Genomic DNA, 16,926 nt, shown 5'->3' with positions numbered 1-16,926 from the left:
ATTTCCATAGTCCAATGGAAAGAGAAGGAAAGTGCAATCTATCCTAGTGGGCCTTCTCACAGACATGACCCAGGTCCTAGCTTTCTTCTGTCTACCTAAATAAAGAGGTGAATAGAAGCAAGCTTACCTTGCCAGAAATTGAGTTCATTCAGTAATAGCAGAGTAATTACAATTGGGGAAACACATGCTGTAGCAAGCTACGGGTGAGTCCATTCAGGATTTGGGGTGGGCTATACTTATGGTCAAGGAATGCAAAGAGGGGGGAGTCCAGCCAGAGTTCACGAAGTAATTTCAGTGGCTTGAGTATAGCGAGAGCTTTTTGGCAGATGTTCAGTGGTCATGAGATAAGGCTCCATTGTCTTTAAATCGGGCTTTTATGGGAAATCAGTCTTTCATTTTTTAAGTTCCGTTCTTTCTGAGGGAGCATGCATTAGATTCTCCATGTCATAGTCTCTGATTCCATTTAGACTGAAATCGGCCCCTCTGTCCCTCTGAGTCTTTCTTCAAAACACTATCTAGCCCCTGACCCCTAATGGTCTCTTTTGTTCTTAGAAGTATCCCCAGCACCTAAAGCAACTCCTCAATATCTAGCACATGGCAAGCATCCAACATATGTGTCGAAGGAATGAATCCAACAAGGAGGTTGGCCTGCTCCCTCCCCACCAGTCTGATACTGGTACTTGGTAACCCATAGAATTTTGTTTCCACAGCAATGAATTGGTTGACATTGTGGTGAGCTTCAAGATGTGTATTTTAGGAGGGCAATCTGGGTGAACTTCAGCTCTCTGAATCCAGTGGAAAGTCATTGGGTGGCTTCAGCTCTTCAGGTCCTATTCCCTTGAAGATCTTCCAAGCAATGCAAGGTGAGGCAATGCCCCCTCCATCATAGGGAATCCAGTTGGAGACCATCTTGTCCCACATGCAAACATTAATTTACAAAGATATTCTACTAAATAGATTATAATCTCATGTGATTCCATCAATTCTGAGGATAAAATTTTCATTAATATGCTCAGTTTTACTTGGAACTCCTTATTCATCCTCCTGTTTCAAACCTTGATGAGCAGCTCAGGTGCATAAAAATGAGGCCACAGATGCTCTGTTTTTAAGCAATGAAGATGACAATTTGATAGCCCATGATTGGCTGTAAAAGCCTGAACTGGAGTTTTGGATCTACTACTCTGCTCTCAGAAAACTACCATTTTAAATAGGGGATTTCTACACTGTTGTCTATGTGTGAAGAGAGATAGCAAAAGTTTTAAATTTTATTATATCCCATGGGGTGCCTGGGTGGCTCAGTTGGCTGAGCATCTGACTTCGGCTCAGGTCATGATCTCATGGCTCATGAGTTCGAGCCTTGCATCGGGCTCTGTGCTGACAGTTTGGAGCCTGGAGCCTGCTTCGGATTCTGTGTCTTCCTCTCTCTGTGTGCCCCCCCTGCTTGTGCTCTGTCTCTGTCTCTCTCTCTCCCAAAATAAACATTAAATTAAAAAATTGTTTTAATTTTATTACATCCCCAAATGAACCAGGAGTTAGAAAGGTGGTCATGTTGGTGTTGGCATATATGCAGGGGGATGGAATGGCAGAGTAGGTTGTTCATCTAATTACATAAATTTTATGAACCACAATGTAGTAGTTTCTATGTCATTCCTCTATCTGGTACATTAAAAACATCCCAAGAAGTGTATGATTTAAATTCATATAAGGATGTGTTTAGATAAGTAGATAACGAGTGTTATCTAAATGATAAGAGGCTTCTGGTCTTAAATGGCCTCTACGCAACTGGAGGGAGAAGCCACTAATCCAGGATGAACATGTAGTTGATAGTAACAGAAACCTTCACGCCTGGTTATAGGTGAAAGAACTATCTTAGGCAGTTCTACTATCTCCCAATCAAGATTGGGGGGGAAGAGTGATGTCATTGAATGAGAAAGCAAAGGCACTGCTAGGAAGAAAAGGTGAAAAAAGGAGAGGCAGAGAGATTGCCAGAGGCAGCAAAGGCATAGCATAAGGAGACCTTGGGGAGGCGGGGGCAGGACGGAGGTGGCAAGCAGTAGAAATCTTGATGGCAAGCTATGGGCAGTAACAGGGAACTTCCTGATTAGGGAGTGACGCCCTTCTCTTCCCTCCTTCTGTGGCTGAAGCTATTACTCTCTTGCTGAGGTCCTGGATCCCTTCACTGACTGTAGTATGAGTGAGGGAGTTTATGACTTCCCATCTAATAGATGGCGATGTGTGAGTTCGCATGATCGGGGGTCTTTAGGAAATGAGTAATTGATAAAGTTCCTGTTCACAGTGTGTTAAAGCTTGGGAAATTTTTCCTTAGCTAGATGTGTGTGGAAAAGAGATTGTCTCCCCCAAATCCTGACACTCACTGTAGGCTATCTCCTTCCCTCTCCCCTCAGATACCTCCTTTTTCCCGCCCCTGGGAACCAAGAAAAGATAACCTATTCCCAGAAGTTTGGAACATATAGAAGGGCCTCTGTAGGCGCCAACAAAGCTCCAAGAGTTGGTGGCTGTACAGATGAAGAAGAGACACAAAGAGAACCTCTATAGACATTTAACTTGAGCTTCTTGGGATTTCTATGCATTCTCTGGATGTCTCCCCGGACTGTGGCCATGAAGAGTTGCAGAGTGGGGCCTGTCTTGCACAGGCTCAATTTCAGAACTCAGTGAATATCTGTGCTGTTTGCCCATCAAGGAAAATCAGTATGCCCTGAACCTGAGTCTCCACCTTCAAAGTCTATTCTGGAAGAAACAGTTCTTGTGCCCACTTCAACACATAAGCCTAATCTAAGCCTTTGTGGTAGTTAACCTTCATCAGGACATTCCTGCAGCTACCCTCATGGCCAGGTTCTTCCTCATCCCATGCCAGAGGGGCACCTGCAGGCTCTAGCCTGCTGTTCTCTATGGACAGATGACCATCATGAGACTGGCTCCTGCTGGCTGAAGTCTCTGACATTTACTCTGGCTAAGAGGTATGGGCTACTATGGAAAGTAACACAAAGTGTTCCATGTTCTTAGTTCTCATCTCAGCCCTATCACAGGGCTTTCTATTCTGGTAGCGCTGGTGAGCACCCACCTGGCTCACTTTTAGTCTGGGAACATAGAGAATATGGATCCGACATGTCATGTTTGGGGTGACAATCTCCATTCTTCCCGATGCACTTTCAGAGAACATTTAAATGGCCTTAACGTGGGTGTTCTCACTCTCCTGGGCTCCACAGGTGGGTTTTCCTGGGTAGGCAAGAACAGGTGCAAGTTACAGCTAGAGGGCAGTATAACTTCCAGTCCCTCTTCTCCAGCTTGACTTGTCAATGTCCCAGCAGCCTGTACAGGGAAGCATATTTACTGTGCACGTACTGTGACAAAAGTCCTGGAAGTTGGTCGAGAACTGCTGTTAGGGGTGGCTTGCAGCAGCCTTCCATCCCGTACTCATCACTCCAAAACGGGGTGGGCAACTACTGGAACAGGGGGCTGTTAGGCAGTAGGCTGGGGCAATGGAACAGGACTTCAGGGCAAAGCCCTCACTGCCTTAGAGACTGAGATCCTGCTGACTCAGTGTAAGAAAAACGTCGGGAAATAGAGGCTTTTGAGGAGGAGTCCTCTTGAAGAAGTCCATTGTTACTCCTGGCCTCCCCACAATCCATCCGCTGTCAAGTCGGTTAGATGAGTTAAGCTCCAAAGCAGGGCATGTGGTAGGAGCCGAATCGATGGGAAGTGGTGACCCAGAATCCATGTCTGACCCTGAATTCCCATTTCTTGCTCTGTTAGCACCAATCAGACATGATCCCTGACCTGACAGCTGAGAGCACCCAGATCAGGATCTCCCTCTGTCTTCACACTGCGGTGAAATTGCAATTCAGTCCTGTTTCTTAGGCGTAAAATAAAGATATGGGGCTCTATTGCTTCCATGCCCAACCCCTCCATTTGACCCACTGGGGAAAACGGTGCCTTCAAGGTTGCCCACAGCGAGAAAGTCTGAAGGACAGTGAAAGGAAGGAAGTGGGGCTGCTTTGGGTTGAGTATGGGGGGACGGCAAGAGTTTCTGGAGTGAGACCCAGGCATGCAGGGCAGTGATGTGGGGTGGGTCCAGCTACTAGAGGGAGTGCAGTTCTGAGGCAGGGCTGGGTGAAGGGCCAGCCAGGAGAACGAGTCAGCCAGACCCCATGTCCCCTGCTGGCCCGGCAGTGAGGCAGGTTTGCAGTGCGTGCAAGGGAAATGGTCATGGAGGAGAAACATGCCTGGACCTCCGTCACACATGTCCTTTTTTCTGGGTGTGTGGGGCTCAGATGGAGTCCTGTAATACAGCAAGGCTCCTTCTTGTCATGGACTCACCTGGGACCAGATGATCCCACCCTCAGGTGTGTTCCCTGCTGAGCAGGGCCAGGGCAAGTGCTTGTCTGAGGTTGGCAGAAATGGTTGAAGGGGATATTGCTCTATGCAGGGAACTTTCTCTGTGTGAGTGGGGGTGGTGTTCTACTTTTATTTTCTTTCTCCGTGTATCCTTTGCCCTTTCGCTGCCCTTCTGCAGGGACAAGGTGAGCCCAACCACGGGCTGACTACAAAGGAGCCAAATGTGGCCTCAAGTCCATTACCTTCTCCTCTGTCTGCAGAGATAGGACGTGGGTACAGGTTGAGCCTCTGGGCAGGGCGGGAGCAGCAAAGAGCAGGACAGCAAGTCCTTCAACCTCCCATCTAGGGAGGGGCAGCAGGCTGGAAAGGCTTTGAATAGGAGCCAGGGGTGGAGGAGAGAAGGTGCAGACCCTCAGCCCCAGGAGAGGCCCCAGGGGAGGGCCGGGAACCTAGTTCTGGGGGCTCAGATATGGAGGCGGGGAGGAAAGAATGCCTGCACAGCACATCCTCTCTCTCTGTGGGAGGGAGAGGTGGCCACAGGTGTCCAAGGTCTGTCGGAGGCACACACTAAGATCCTGAGGACAGAAGTGTTGAAAGGCTAAGCAGCTAGCCAAAGCTTCTGGCTGAGTCTGGAAGGCAACTCAGGTGTTAGCCCGTTTAAAGGGATTTGCCAGGGCACAGGCTCCTGAATCTCCCACCATTTCTGGGCCTCACATTCAACAGGGAAGACAGGTACACTGATAAAGTCACAATTTTCACAATAAGAAACCAGAATCTCATACGTATCATGTACAACCCTTCTCGGATTGTAAAGAGAAAGAAACAGCATGATGTAGTGGAAGGATATGGCTCACCGGGTCCAACCTTGTTCCCTGGAGAGTAATACTTCATCTCTAAGTGTGCTTGGGCTTCAAGCACACTTGAAGATGAGGTCAATTATTTCTAAGCTATGTGGTTGTTCAGAGAAGTCAAAGAAATCAAGAATGTTTGCCACCAAGTAGGGTCTGACTGACCATTATCATATGTGAATTTATTAAGTCCTAATAACTACAGCTGATATACCTCTGACAGCCCTTGATTTCACCTGTGAGGTCCCAGATCCCAGAGAAATGAGTAAGTTGTTTAAGGTCACGTAGCAGGTAGGTAGCACCCTTGGGCCTCCATCCCAGATGTACAGGGAGTACCCTCCTGGCGAAGATTACGTGAGGGATCGTACTTGGGAATAGCATGTGTCTGGCTCTGGGAATAAGTCCACTCAGATAAGTGGGCCCCACACTCACTCTGTCCCCAAGACAGGGGAATCTGCCGTTGCCATTGCCTGTCTTCTCTGTGGTGGTCACCAACCACAGGTCATCCCGCAACTTGGTACTAGGGGCTTTTCACCGTTCCCTCGTGTCTCAGGTTAACCACACCAACGATGCATTCACTTTTTCATCAGATAGTCTTGCCTATCTGATAATTGCAAGGCATCCCAGTGCTGAGGAGAAAGCAGCAAACACAACACAGGGAAATCTTGCATTCAGGGCGCTTTCGTTCTTGAGAGGGGAAAGAGGCAAGGAAACATAAATGAGGAAAGTCTTAGAATGACAAAGCGGCTTGAGCATTCCAGAGAAAACGGGAAAGGGACGTGGCAAGCGTGGTAAGGGAGTTTTGCACGTATGTACAAATATTTCCTCTTTACATGTGTGTATATTGGAAAGCCTCGGTGATAAAGTGACACTTAGTAGATGAAGGAGGGAGGCACAAGTGTGTGGCACCATCTGGAGGAAGTGAGGCAAAGGCAGGGGACTGATGGGAAAGCTCATTTCCAGCCCACCCTGCTCCCTTCCCCCCTTTGTCCCCTTTCTAGTGACTGATCCAAATATGTCTTCCTCTCTCCCCATAATCCCCAGTGTACGTCTCCCCACTGGAATCATTTCCGGTCTTTGTCTCCTTTGAACAAATTAGTGAATAAAGCTGAAGGGAAACTGATCATCTTCACCTCTGCATCCCCCTTTCTTGTGCTGCCCCATCCATCTCTCAGAGGGTTGTTCATGCTGGGCAGTCAGACCACAGCCGGAGTATCCTGGTGGCAGTGACGACTCACTTTGGGAGGGATGGAGTACCGCTGGAGGTCATGCTGAGGCCAGTGTCTGGATGGTTCTGGTACCTGAAAGGGACAGAGCCACTCCCTCGCAAGGCTCAGGGCCCCCAGATTTGCTACATGTGAAAGGCTGTCCTGGAACGTGGGCTTAGACATGCTCCGTGTAGGCCAACGAATAGAACGACAAGCGAAGTGAAGAGGTACTAGGGAGAGAGATTCTACACCAACGTTAATCAGTTCCTTATACTAGATCTACTAAAGTGAAGTGAGCTGTCTGGGTGGGCTGAGTTCCAAGTATCTGTAGAAATGCAAAGGCAGACAGGATGTACCGTCTCCTGGGAACGTTGTAGAGAGGATTGAGGTGGCTCGATCTGAAATTTATGATTCTGGGATCTAGTGCGATGCCTGACGGCAGGTGACGGGAATAAATAAAGCTGAACCTCCCACTGGGAATGTCTCAGAAATGGGTCTCAGGCTGTTGCTGTTGCTTCTGCTGGGCACTTTCACAGTGGTCTTCATGGATGAAGGTAAAACCTGTGAGGGAGGCAGTGATGGGTGGTGAGAGGCTATATGGGGAGGAAATGGAGGTGGTTTCTAAAGTTGGCTTTTTGGGATACTGTAAAATGGCTCAAGGAGAATTTTTCTTCTTCTTTTCACAGATATCCATGGCCCCAAATCAAAATGTATGGTGTAGTTGGTTTGCAGTTTTTGGATATATGATGTCACAGGGAGAGAGGACATTCCTGATTTTTTCACACGTTGTATCTCTCTGACTCTTTTCCAGTCTTTTCACTCACTGCCCTGGAATCTTTTTTCTGCCCCCAGCCTTGGGTGAAGGCGGGAGGGGGTTTGAATATATAGGGTTATAGCTGTCGCTATAAGGGAGTAAGGACCCCTGGCAGAAGTTGGGGAGGGTGTCAACTTCCTTCCTGTGAGGACTGCCCCTTGCCAGTGTAAATGTTGACAGTGGGGCAGGTTTCTGAAGAATTGCCTTCCCTAGAGCTCTGCTTTAAATCTTTCCCCTTTTTCTTTAGGGCTTCGATTTTGCCATGATTGTGATTTCTATGATGGATTCAAATGCCGTGGTCCCAAGAAACGTTGCTGGAAGTTTAATTTATCCCTCAAATCCAATAAGAGTTGCACCACAGATCACTATTACTACAATGATCCAATTACAGGTAAGTGAGAGGTAGAGAGAGACACAAGACGTTACCAGTGATGCACACCTTCCTTGAGGTCAAGGTGTGGAGGGAACAGGGCCCATGGAGAGGCTGGGAAAATGGAATTCTCCATACCCCGACCTCGGGTGGAGCCTGTGTGGGAGGCAGATGTCTTTTGCCCGGTCCTGTCTAGAGAGACCGAGATGAGATGCAGGCACAGTTTGAGGGCTCATCCGTGGCTACAGAAAACCAATGAGATTCTTGACAGCCATCATTGCCAGGGAGACAGTGTGATTAAGTAAGGCGATTACCTTTACTTTTCTTCTCTCTTTAGGGAGATATCTGTACCGATATACAAAACTGTCTTGTAATCCTTGTGAAGAGGGAATGTTCCAAGTATACCATGACTTACTGAGAGAAACATTTTGCTGCACTGATAAACATATGTGTAATACTGGACATGATATTTTGGAAAAGTCAGCGCTTTTTGGAGAAGATAAAGAACACACTATCCATGATGATGTCCTACCATAACCTTAAACGATCCTCCCAGTAATTTTTGCCCTTCCCCTACACAATGGCAACATCATCTCACAGTATCTCAAAACCAGACCCTACTCTCTACTCTTTTCCAGCAGATCTACCCATCGAAGCTCTGTACGTCCTGTGTCAGTGTTTTTCCATTAAGAGGAAAATAAGAACACCCACGTCTGCCTTCTGGTTGGATTCCCGTCTTTACCTCCTGATAGCGTCTGGCAATCTGTAACTATCCTTAAGTTCTGATGCTAAGCCTGGGGTCCAATCTTTGGCAAAGGGAACAAAGTACTTTTCTGGTAGAGCTTCTGAGCAAAGATCAAGAGAAAGCAGGCTGGAGAGAAATAGGGACACGAAATTGCAAGAGATTTTAGGAGAAATCTTTGGGTTTGTTGGAGGGCAGGAAAGGCTTGTGTTAAGTAGGGGCTTGAGAAAGTAAATGTGAAGATAGAAAACTCTAACTGCCGTGAACTAGACAGTCTTTGTGCCTCTGCCACCATTTGGGGGAAACTGTACCAACCACAGCTCCTCCTGACCACACAGACCAAAGTTACCATGTTTCTAATGATCTTCTCTTGCTTTCATGGCCAAAGCCAAGGACATCAGGGTAAGCACTTGGCCTGGTATTGGCCAGCTACTCTGTTTCCTGGCATGTGAGGAGTCCCCTCCCACCCAGTTCTGAAAAATATTTAAATATCTCCTTGCATTCAATGAATTCATTGGTAAAAAGCTGAGTGCTTTTCATCTATTGACACATCCCCGCAACAAATTATGTCAAGGAAAGATAATAGTTTCAGACTTCACTGTGGTGTCCTAACAAAAATAATGAGCTATGAAATGACAAAAATGACTCCCTAAAGTATTATTCACTCGCTTTGGGTTAAACTTTTCTTTTACCATGCTTGCATTCCTATGTTGGAATCTACAGACACTATTACATTTCATATTTGGCTGTACAGTTATGTGTACATATATAATATTATCCCAGTTTTAGTAGTATCCCTCCTGATCCAGACTTATAATTGCTTACTGCTTTCTACCACATTGTATTTGCATAAACATAATAAAATATTTTAACAGACAAATTAATTTTGAAAAGTTTGCAATATATGTATGCTTGGATTTCCTCCAAATTGTATCATGTTAGCAGGAGTGTTATACTTTAGTATCATAAGAAGCAGAAAATATGCTAGATTCTTCCATTCAGGATTAGTCTATATGGAGAGAACGGAGGTGCTGGCAGTAGGCTCCAACGATGAAGTGCTTTACCAGGGGAATTACTATGATGTGTGATTAGCACCCAGAATGGTCCCAAGCAAGTCAAAATTGGAAACTTCAAATTAGAGGAGAGAAACAATGTAGAGTGAAGAAGTTAGCCCGTGGCGGGAAGAGTAGCAGATAGATACTGAGTGATACTGACAGCTGGAGGCTGACCAACACACATTTATAGCGAAGTTTGAAGTGAAGCTTCCTAAATCATTCTGGCAAAGCCCCCAGACCTTCATCCTACCCAGACTAGCTTTCTAAGTCCAATCTTTCTGAGCTTTGCCCTATTGTGTTTCCCATCTTTGATTTTCATGAGATTCTCACTCCTATATTGTCGCATGTACAACACTTACTAATTTTCTTGTCCAATTGCAGTACATCTCTGTTCTTAACATTTTGGAGGGAAAAACAGGAAGTAGAGGGAACAATGACAGAAGACAGACCCTGAACACACGCCCTAGTTCTAGATTCAGTAACAAATGATAATCAGTTGAACAAAACAGGAAAAGTGAATTTATATTTACATAATCACATAAATAGGCCTCATCCTACCAGGTTGTTAGAAATTAGTCTCAATCCTGTGCGCATGTTCATGCTCACTCCTATTTTTCCAGGGTACTAGAACTAGACAGAGCGGAAAGCCTGAGTGTGTGTGCAGTGGGGGAAGGGGAGAGGCATCTGCTCATGGGGACAGCTCTGTACAGAGATTGCTGTTGAGATGTCCAGGGGCCAGACTCACATGGCTTACTCAGATCCCACAAATTTCAGCTTCTTTCATGCAATGCTAGACACATGGTAACATTTGTGTGGCTACTCCTTCTGGTTTCATCTCCTTGAAAGTATCCCACAGCTCTTCCATAGCTAAGGGTGCTTTCTGGTGAGTTTGCGAGGGAAGCAGGGTATAAGTTACTATCTTTAGATCCCGTAGCTGACTTCTCCACTTCTTCTCCAACCCGTAACCCTGAAGAGAGTCTCATTCTGGAAGGCAGAAAATTATTCTCTCTTCAGGATTCTGATGCAAATTCTTTTCTACGCTCTACCCTTCTCCTCACCCTGGGAACAGCATTCGTGAACAAAATTCAAGAAGACTCAGGCCAGCTCTTCATTTTGCTACTTCCCTCCCTGTGAGGCCAGGGTTATAAGCTTTCGTGGGAGTGAGATAGGAAGGATAATACCAAGAGACATAAACATTTAAGAAGAAGAAAGGAAGGAAAATATCCTGCCTCAGAAAGAAGGGGGAAGGTCGGGAAAAGAATTGCTCCCCGATTCTCGTCTTCCCTTTCTGGAAGCACCTTAGGCTACACAGTAGAAGCACTAGGTTTTGCAATAACCTGTGGGAGACATTGATCTTACTCCCAAGGTGTTTGTCCTCCCCCCTTCCCCAAATCCCACCTGCCACCAGGGACCAAGAGAGAAAATCTAGAAAAGGAGAGGACTTTTTCTTACACACGCAGAAGGCAGAACCATGTGTTTGCAACCTGAAATGTGGCTTTTTAAGAAATCATTGCAAGGAGGCGGAGGCAACAATATCATCCAGAGATTGGAGCTACTGAAGGACAGGCAGTCTCTATAGGTATTCATTGCAGAAGTCATAGCCCCGGCAGCACCTGAACTCCACCAAGTAGACACTCCATTTTATTTTGCTCACATTAGCACAGCTCTTCAGGCAGCCCATGAACATTAACCATGGAGTACCGTCTTCTGCAGAAGGAAGAAGAAACGTATTAGCAGAGAGGCTTCTGCAAAGAAACCTCTTTCCATACCAGGACATAAGAACAACTTGTGTGTAGTTCAAGTCTCTGTTATTCAAGTGTGGAGAACTGTAAGCTGCTGCAAGTTGAGGGCTTTCCAGAAGAAAAGCAATGGCAGAGAAGTTTGAAAAAATTCCTGGGGGTGGGGAGGTAGTGACAGAAGCAATTGAGGGATTTCCAAAGCTGGATATCTCAGTGGAGAATCTCAACAACTGGTTTAAGTAAGAGTGATAAATGCCAAGGGCTCACTGAGCACGAAGGGTAGGAAAATAGAGGCCATTTAGACAGTATCTAATGCTGACACTGACCCGTCCCCATGGAAGTCCAGGTAGCGGCAGACAAGGAACTGCCTTCCACCCTCCCGCAACCACCTAATGTCCACTGGCCATATTGCGCCTCCCCTCTCCACTCCGTGCGGTCTTCCCGCTTTCTGCAAGCTGCTCAGAATACTTGTTCCATAGCTATAGATCCCCACCCCTTGGTGACCACCTCCATCTATTTTTCATTAGGGCCTATGTTCAGGGTAGAGAGAGCAGTCATCCCAGGGCTGGGGCTGCCTGTGGCGAAATACGGTCCCTGCTTTTTCCTAGAGCTCGTATGTCCCAGTCGGCTTCCCCCACCCCCATCCCACAACTTACTCTTGGAAATCCTGCCAGTTGTGCAAGACTCTTCACTTGTTACAATGCATATTCCTCTGCCTCTGGAACACTTCTCCCCTGGAAACTGCAAGTGGCACATCCTACACTGAACGATTCCTGTCATTTGGGCTAATGAGTCAAGAAATAGAAGTGAGAAGTGATCTCACACTGCCGTGAGAAAACCCATCTCCCCCTTTCAGGTCTGAAGTCGGCTTGGAGCCCAGAAGTCTTTACCAGAGACCCATTAACTGTGGGCATCTGCCTCTATTAAGAGAGGCTAAGCCAGGAGAAGGACTGCAGTTTATGGTCTCAGGAATTTAGACTGGAAAAACGGGAGGGGAAAGAAAGGTGGAGGGGTAAGGAAAAGAACTAAATCAAGACAGATAATCTTCAGACTCTTCAGACTCACCAAGATAATGGTCTTCATCAGTAAATAGTTCATGAACTGTATTGGCAAAGAGAAACAAAATCAATCTGCAATTTTGTCTGAGATTTAGCCTTGCCCAGGGCACCTGTGATGCTTGTAACACATGGGGTCCATCCTGTGCTTTTCACCTGGGGACACTGTAGGCTCTTTCTGTCGCTCCAAAGCCCCGGCAACTGCCTCCTGGTATCTTTGCACCTGTTCCCTCCTTTCAATTCCCTTCACCTCCGGTGGGGCCTCCCAGATACCCTATTCATCACTCTAGGGTGTAGCACAGACCAGAAGAGAAAGCTAAATGTATCTTCTCCCCCTCATTCCCTTCTTTTTAACTGACCTACGGTGGCTTTCTTATCTCCGTGTTCCTGGAAGCTGACAATGCGGAAAAGCATCTGAAATTCACAAGGTTGCTACACTTCGGTTTGGCCAACCAGTGCCTGTAAAGTCAATATTCCACTCTCCTTTCCCTTTTGCTTTCCTTTTATTACACTTACCTCAGCCTTGTCAACTGCTGCTCATATTATTTTGTCAAACTTCAAATCAGCTCCCATCCCAGCCCATCCTGCTGTAAGAGGTTGCTGAGTGTTGAAATTCAAGGGCTATCTCTGGGTTCCTCTCAACACCCGATGCCCACACTGCCTGGTTCATCTCCTCCCCCGCCTCCTTCTTCCCCCTCCCACACCATGATCCATTTGTATTCACATGCGTGTTCACTGTCTGCCAGTGACCCAGACAATACTGTTGGGGAAAAAGATACATGATCTGCAGACCTCATGTTACAAACCCCGTCTCACAACTTCTGTGAAAATCTTCTCAATCCACTTATTTCCTCCTATAAGGGGAAGGGTCCCAGGGATGTGATGCATTGTGAGTGGAAGGCATGGTATTAGAATGGTAATATGAGGGGCGCCTGGGTGGCTCAGTTGGTTGAGCGTCCGACTTCGGCTCAGCTCATGATTTCATGGTTCATGAGTTCGAGCCCCGCGTCAAGCTCTGTGCTGACAGCTCAGAGCCTGGAGCTTGCTTTGGATTCTGTGTCTCCCTCTCTCTATGCCCTTCCCCCACCCATGTTCTGTCTCTCTGTTTCTCAGAAATAAAATAAACATTAAGAATTTTTAAAAAAGAATGATTATATGGCCTCCAGAAGAGGACCTTTGTCACAGGAACCCTGACCCATTCCCATATCCTGGACACACCTCACCAACTGTCAACCCTAGGGACTTACCTCTAATGCAGCAGAGCAGGATGGGGAGTCCCAGCAATAGGGGCTTGTCCATTTTGGAAAGAAAAGAGCAGGTTAGGGCAAGAAGCTGCCAGGTGTCTATTTATACCTCAGCCGGGTTGGGTTAGGGGTGGGGACACTGTGGAAGTCCTTGAAAGGCATACCCTTCTCCTAGGGAAGCCAGTGACTCTCTGGTTTCTTTTTTTGGAGAACTGGGCAGAAAAAGGCCCAGCTGACCTAATTTGTTTCAGTCCAACTACTCAGGATGATGCCATGTTCTATGGTTTTTTTCAGGATACCACACTGTGGGAGAAAACAAGGATAAATCGGAGTTGGGTGGGTAGGATTCAAGGTGCTCATTACAGATGAGAGAATATATGAGCACAGGTCATTGTAATGCAGAAAGGCCAAAAGGATGCTGAGCACAGACCAGTAAAAAGGCATACCTGGAGAGAGTGGAGAAGAGAGGTGGAAGAATAGACACAGAGGCACTGACAGGATTCTCATGAGGGGCCAGTTTCACACTGTTTGTCATCCTGGAACAAAGCAAACCATGGAGATGAGAGCCGAGGAGGAAGCTGTTTGCCATTCTTGGAGTTAACCACAGGGTGAGACAGATGTCGTTAGGAGAGAGAGGACTGAGATTACTTCTGGAGTGAGGTAAGCTGGTCCTTCCCACTTGAGGTCAGGCCAGGTATTGGGGGTAGTTACCTCAACTCTGAGAAGGACTAGATATTCGATCAGAGAGGTGGCTGAAGGTACAATTCCCATGGAGGGGGTTGAGCTGGTGGAGTCTAAGAACAGCCATACCTAGTATCTCATTCTAAGCCTTCTGGTAGTTTCTTTCCGTTATTCCTATACTTTTAACAGGTCCTAATGGAAGTTGCAGCCTCGTCTCTGGTGTCATTACATGGAATTGAGGGAAGTGTCTGTGCCTGTGTGTAGGGCAGAGCAACAGAGAGAGAGGAGCAGCAACTAGAAGGAAGCAAATTGCAATGGGACACAATTTAGGGCAGGGTGGGGTCTTGGTCTAACCAGATATTGGCTGAAGAGACGGGGGACAATGAGAGTGATGTGTGGAGATTTTCTCCACGATATATTGGAGGCTATTATTACATACCAAAAGAGAAAACTGGCATCTCCAGAAAGGGAGGAAGGAGGAAGAGAATTATGACCAGTTAACTGCTTACCCAGGATACATAGGACCCTGGTGAAGCTTTTATACACACGTACTCACACATACAAACAACATCACTGACTTTTGTGTTATGCATATTTACAAACAGATGCTTCCCTTTCCCTCTTCTCATTGCCCTGGAATTTACTGTCTTCTCTTCCATCTTTACAATCCTTTCTCCAACCTTCTTTACCGCCTAAGAATTCCATATTTCATTCTTTGGCTAATGGCAGCCCACAAGAAGGGAGGAAATGTTCTCCTCCTCTGTCTCATCAGAAGCTGTCTCTTCCCATGATTACACTCCTGTGCGATGATTATACCACTTTTTCCTAAAGCATAATTTTCCTCTCCCAGCCTTAGTGATCCTGGATTACTAAGTTGGATTCCTAGCTTATATATGAACCTTACCTAACTGACATACTTTTCTCCTCAAGTCCCCTCAAATTCATACTTTCAGACTTAGTTTTCTCACAATACCTGATTTTCTTACCAGACCCCTTCTTTCCTTTCCTCAGTGCCCCTAACTCTCCTCGAGGACCCCACATAATTCATTTTATGTCATATATTTCAGATCTATGACTTAAAAGTATTCAGGAGTGGATCCCTTTGGCCTATTGCTTTGAAGTTTACTTAAATCTGTCACAACCCCTTTGCTCATGATGTTTTTCTCACCACCACAAAATTCTGGGAGTACAATTAGTACTCCAATTAGGACAACTAGTCCAGAAGATTAGCCCAAATACTCAACTCTTAGTGACCAGGTAGGTACCCAATTATGTCTCTATGTGTATGATTAGGCGATGTTTCAAACACGTGCTAGCATTTTTGGTTCGCATCTCCAATGTTGTCATGTAAAACAGCAAAACAGAAAAAAAAAAAGATGTTTTTTGAATGGAAATTCACTTTCCAATCAGTTATCATTATTTTAAAAAGACACAGACTACTGTTTCTCTACTGCAACACAGGGAATACAGCGAAATATGCAGAAAATCATTCATAATTGTGATATTTTCACATAACAACATTTTTGAATAGGTTAATGGGGCTGGAAGTGAACACCACCGGGATGTGAGGAATGAGACCTTCACTTAGGCAGATAGAACATAGGAGGAGGGTCAACAAAATGAAGAACTCCAGTTACTTTTCCATTGAGCCCCAGGAGCTTAAGCCTTAAGGTCCTGGGGCTTCCCCAGTCCCCACAAAACTTGTACTGGTGATCTAGCAGGGAAAGAACGGTTTCTTCTAAATTGGGGTTTGAAAAAATGGCCAGACCAGAACAGTCTGTCTCTTTTTCCTCAGGCCAGTGACCAGTATAGCCTTGGGTGACTGAGACTAGATGAAATCAGAGAGGTTCTCCCCTATCTAGAGATGTGAAAACGGGACATTTTCTGACAATATGAGCAGGGCCAAGAAAGAACATGAAAAGAAAGTCTCTGGGGAGCCTTCCTGTGTGTATTGTTTTTTCTATCATGAGACTTGCTATCCCCAAGGATCCCCTGGGAATCTCAGAATTGCTCAGTGTGTCCACAGCTCCCAAGATAGTTCCCTCTTATGACGCTAAGGGCTGGAGAAGAGAGCATGGACATTGACATGACTAGGGAAGTAAGTCTAGGATTCAAGGGTGCAGAAGTAACCAATAATCTACCCATTGTCCCTGTTATGGCATACAGCTCAAATAAAATCTCCTACGCTTTCACTATGCTGTATCAACAAACCTAGCTCTCACCAGGAGAACTCCTTCAAAGGGTGACATCAGTGAAGGAGAAATTAGGGAATCCTTTTCCATTTCCATGGTAAATTCACCAGAACACAAAGACCGCGCTCAGAGACCTCTTTGCAAACTGCAGGCACTTCCATGGTGGCACATAGTCCTCTGTACGGCTGAATTTACGACATGCTATTTAAATGAATCCCTTCAGATTATAAAACAATTTCTCGGGGCGCCTGGGTGGCTCAGGTGGTTGGGCGTCCGACTTCAGCTCAGCTCATGATCTCACAGTCCGTGAGTTTGAGCCCCGCGACAGGCTCTGTGCTGACAGCTTAGAGCCTGGAGCCTGCTTCAGACTCTGCGTCTCCCTCTCTCTCTGCCCCTCCCCTGCTCATGCTCTGTCTCTTTCTGTCTCGAAAATAAATAAAAACATTAAAAAAAATTTTTAAAACAACAATTTCTCTGTGTTCAGAGACTGTCCCTGACCAGTTGACCAAAGCAGATTTCTCCCCTGTTATTTCCTCTGTGTGAGTGTCTATACATGGGTGCAGAGTTTTTATATTGATGAACAATAATAAAAATACTGAGAAGGGGAGAAAACATAAGTGCA

At 46.1% G+C, this 16,926-nt stretch overlaps 2 protein-coding genes across 3 annotated transcripts; one reads left to right on the top strand and one right to left on the bottom strand.

Moving 5' to 3' along the window:
• Positions 1-6,863: 6,863 nt before the first annotated feature.
• On the top strand, positions 6,864-8,319 carry LOC123600896 (prostate and testis expressed protein 13-like). Of its 2 annotated transcripts, XM_045483374.1 has the most exons (4): positions 6,868-6,966; positions 7,099-7,122; positions 7,474-7,617; positions 7,934-8,319. In XM_045483374.1, exons 1-4 carry the CDS (start codon positions 6,903-6,905, stop codon positions 8,131-8,133), a joined length of 432 nt encoding a protein of 143 aa, XP_045339330.1. In that variant the 5' UTR covers positions 6,868-6,902; the 3' UTR covers positions 8,134-8,319. The 2 variants fall into 2 exon arrangements, with proteins under 2 accessions (XP_045339331.1, XP_045339330.1); XM_045483375.1 differs by lacking the exon at positions 7,099-7,122 and having other exon boundaries at positions 6,864-6,966.
• Positions 8,320-9,889: 1,570 nt separating this feature from the next.
• Positions 9,890-15,670, bottom strand: PATE1 (prostate and testis expressed 1). The gene is made up of 4 exons (XM_045483376.1): positions 13,435-15,670; positions 12,198-12,233; positions 11,789-11,917; positions 9,890-11,100 (listed from the first exon to the last, which is right to left on the bottom strand). Exons 1-4 carry the CDS (start codon positions 13,484-13,486, stop codon positions 10,967-10,969), a joined length of 351 nt encoding a protein of 116 aa, XP_045339332.1. The 5' UTR covers positions 13,487-15,670; the 3' UTR covers positions 9,890-10,966.
• Between the last annotated feature and the right edge of the window lie 1,256 nt (positions 15,671-16,926).

This window comes from Leopardus geoffroyi, chromosome D1, assembly GCF_018350155.1.
Source record: "Leopardus geoffroyi isolate Oge1 chromosome D1, O.geoffroyi_Oge1_pat1.0, whole genome shotgun sequence".
Lineage (NCBI taxonomy): Eukaryota > Metazoa > Chordata > Mammalia > Carnivora > Felidae > Leopardus > Leopardus geoffroyi.
The sequence above is the reverse complement of the archived record's forward strand: the minus strand, read 5'-3'. Positions and strand labels throughout refer to the sequence as shown.

Coding starts and splice junctions, on each gene's coding strand:
- PATE1 (XM_045483376.1), bottom strand. CDS start 13,486: ATGGACAAGCCCCTATTGCTGGGACTCCCCATCCTGCTCTGCTGCATT. Junction 12,234..13,434: donor CCTGCTCTGCTGCATTAGAG/GTAAGTCCCTAG, acceptor TTGCCAATACAG/TTCATGAACTATTTACTGAT. Junction 11,918..12,197: donor TGATGAAGACCATTATCTTG/GTGAGTCTGAAG, acceptor TTGACTCATTAG/CCCAAATGACAGGAATCGTT.
- LOC123600896 (XM_045483374.1), top strand. CDS start 6,903: ATGGGTCTCAGGCTGTTGCTGTTGCTTCTGCTGGGCACTTTCACAGTG. Junction 6,967..7,098: donor AGTGGTCTTCATGGATGAAG/GTAAAACCTGTG, acceptor TTCTTTTCACAG/ATATCCATGGCCCCAAATCA. Junction 7,618..7,933: donor CTACAATGATCCAATTACAG/GTAAGTGAGAGG, acceptor TTCTCTCTTTAG/GGAGATATCTGTACCGATAT.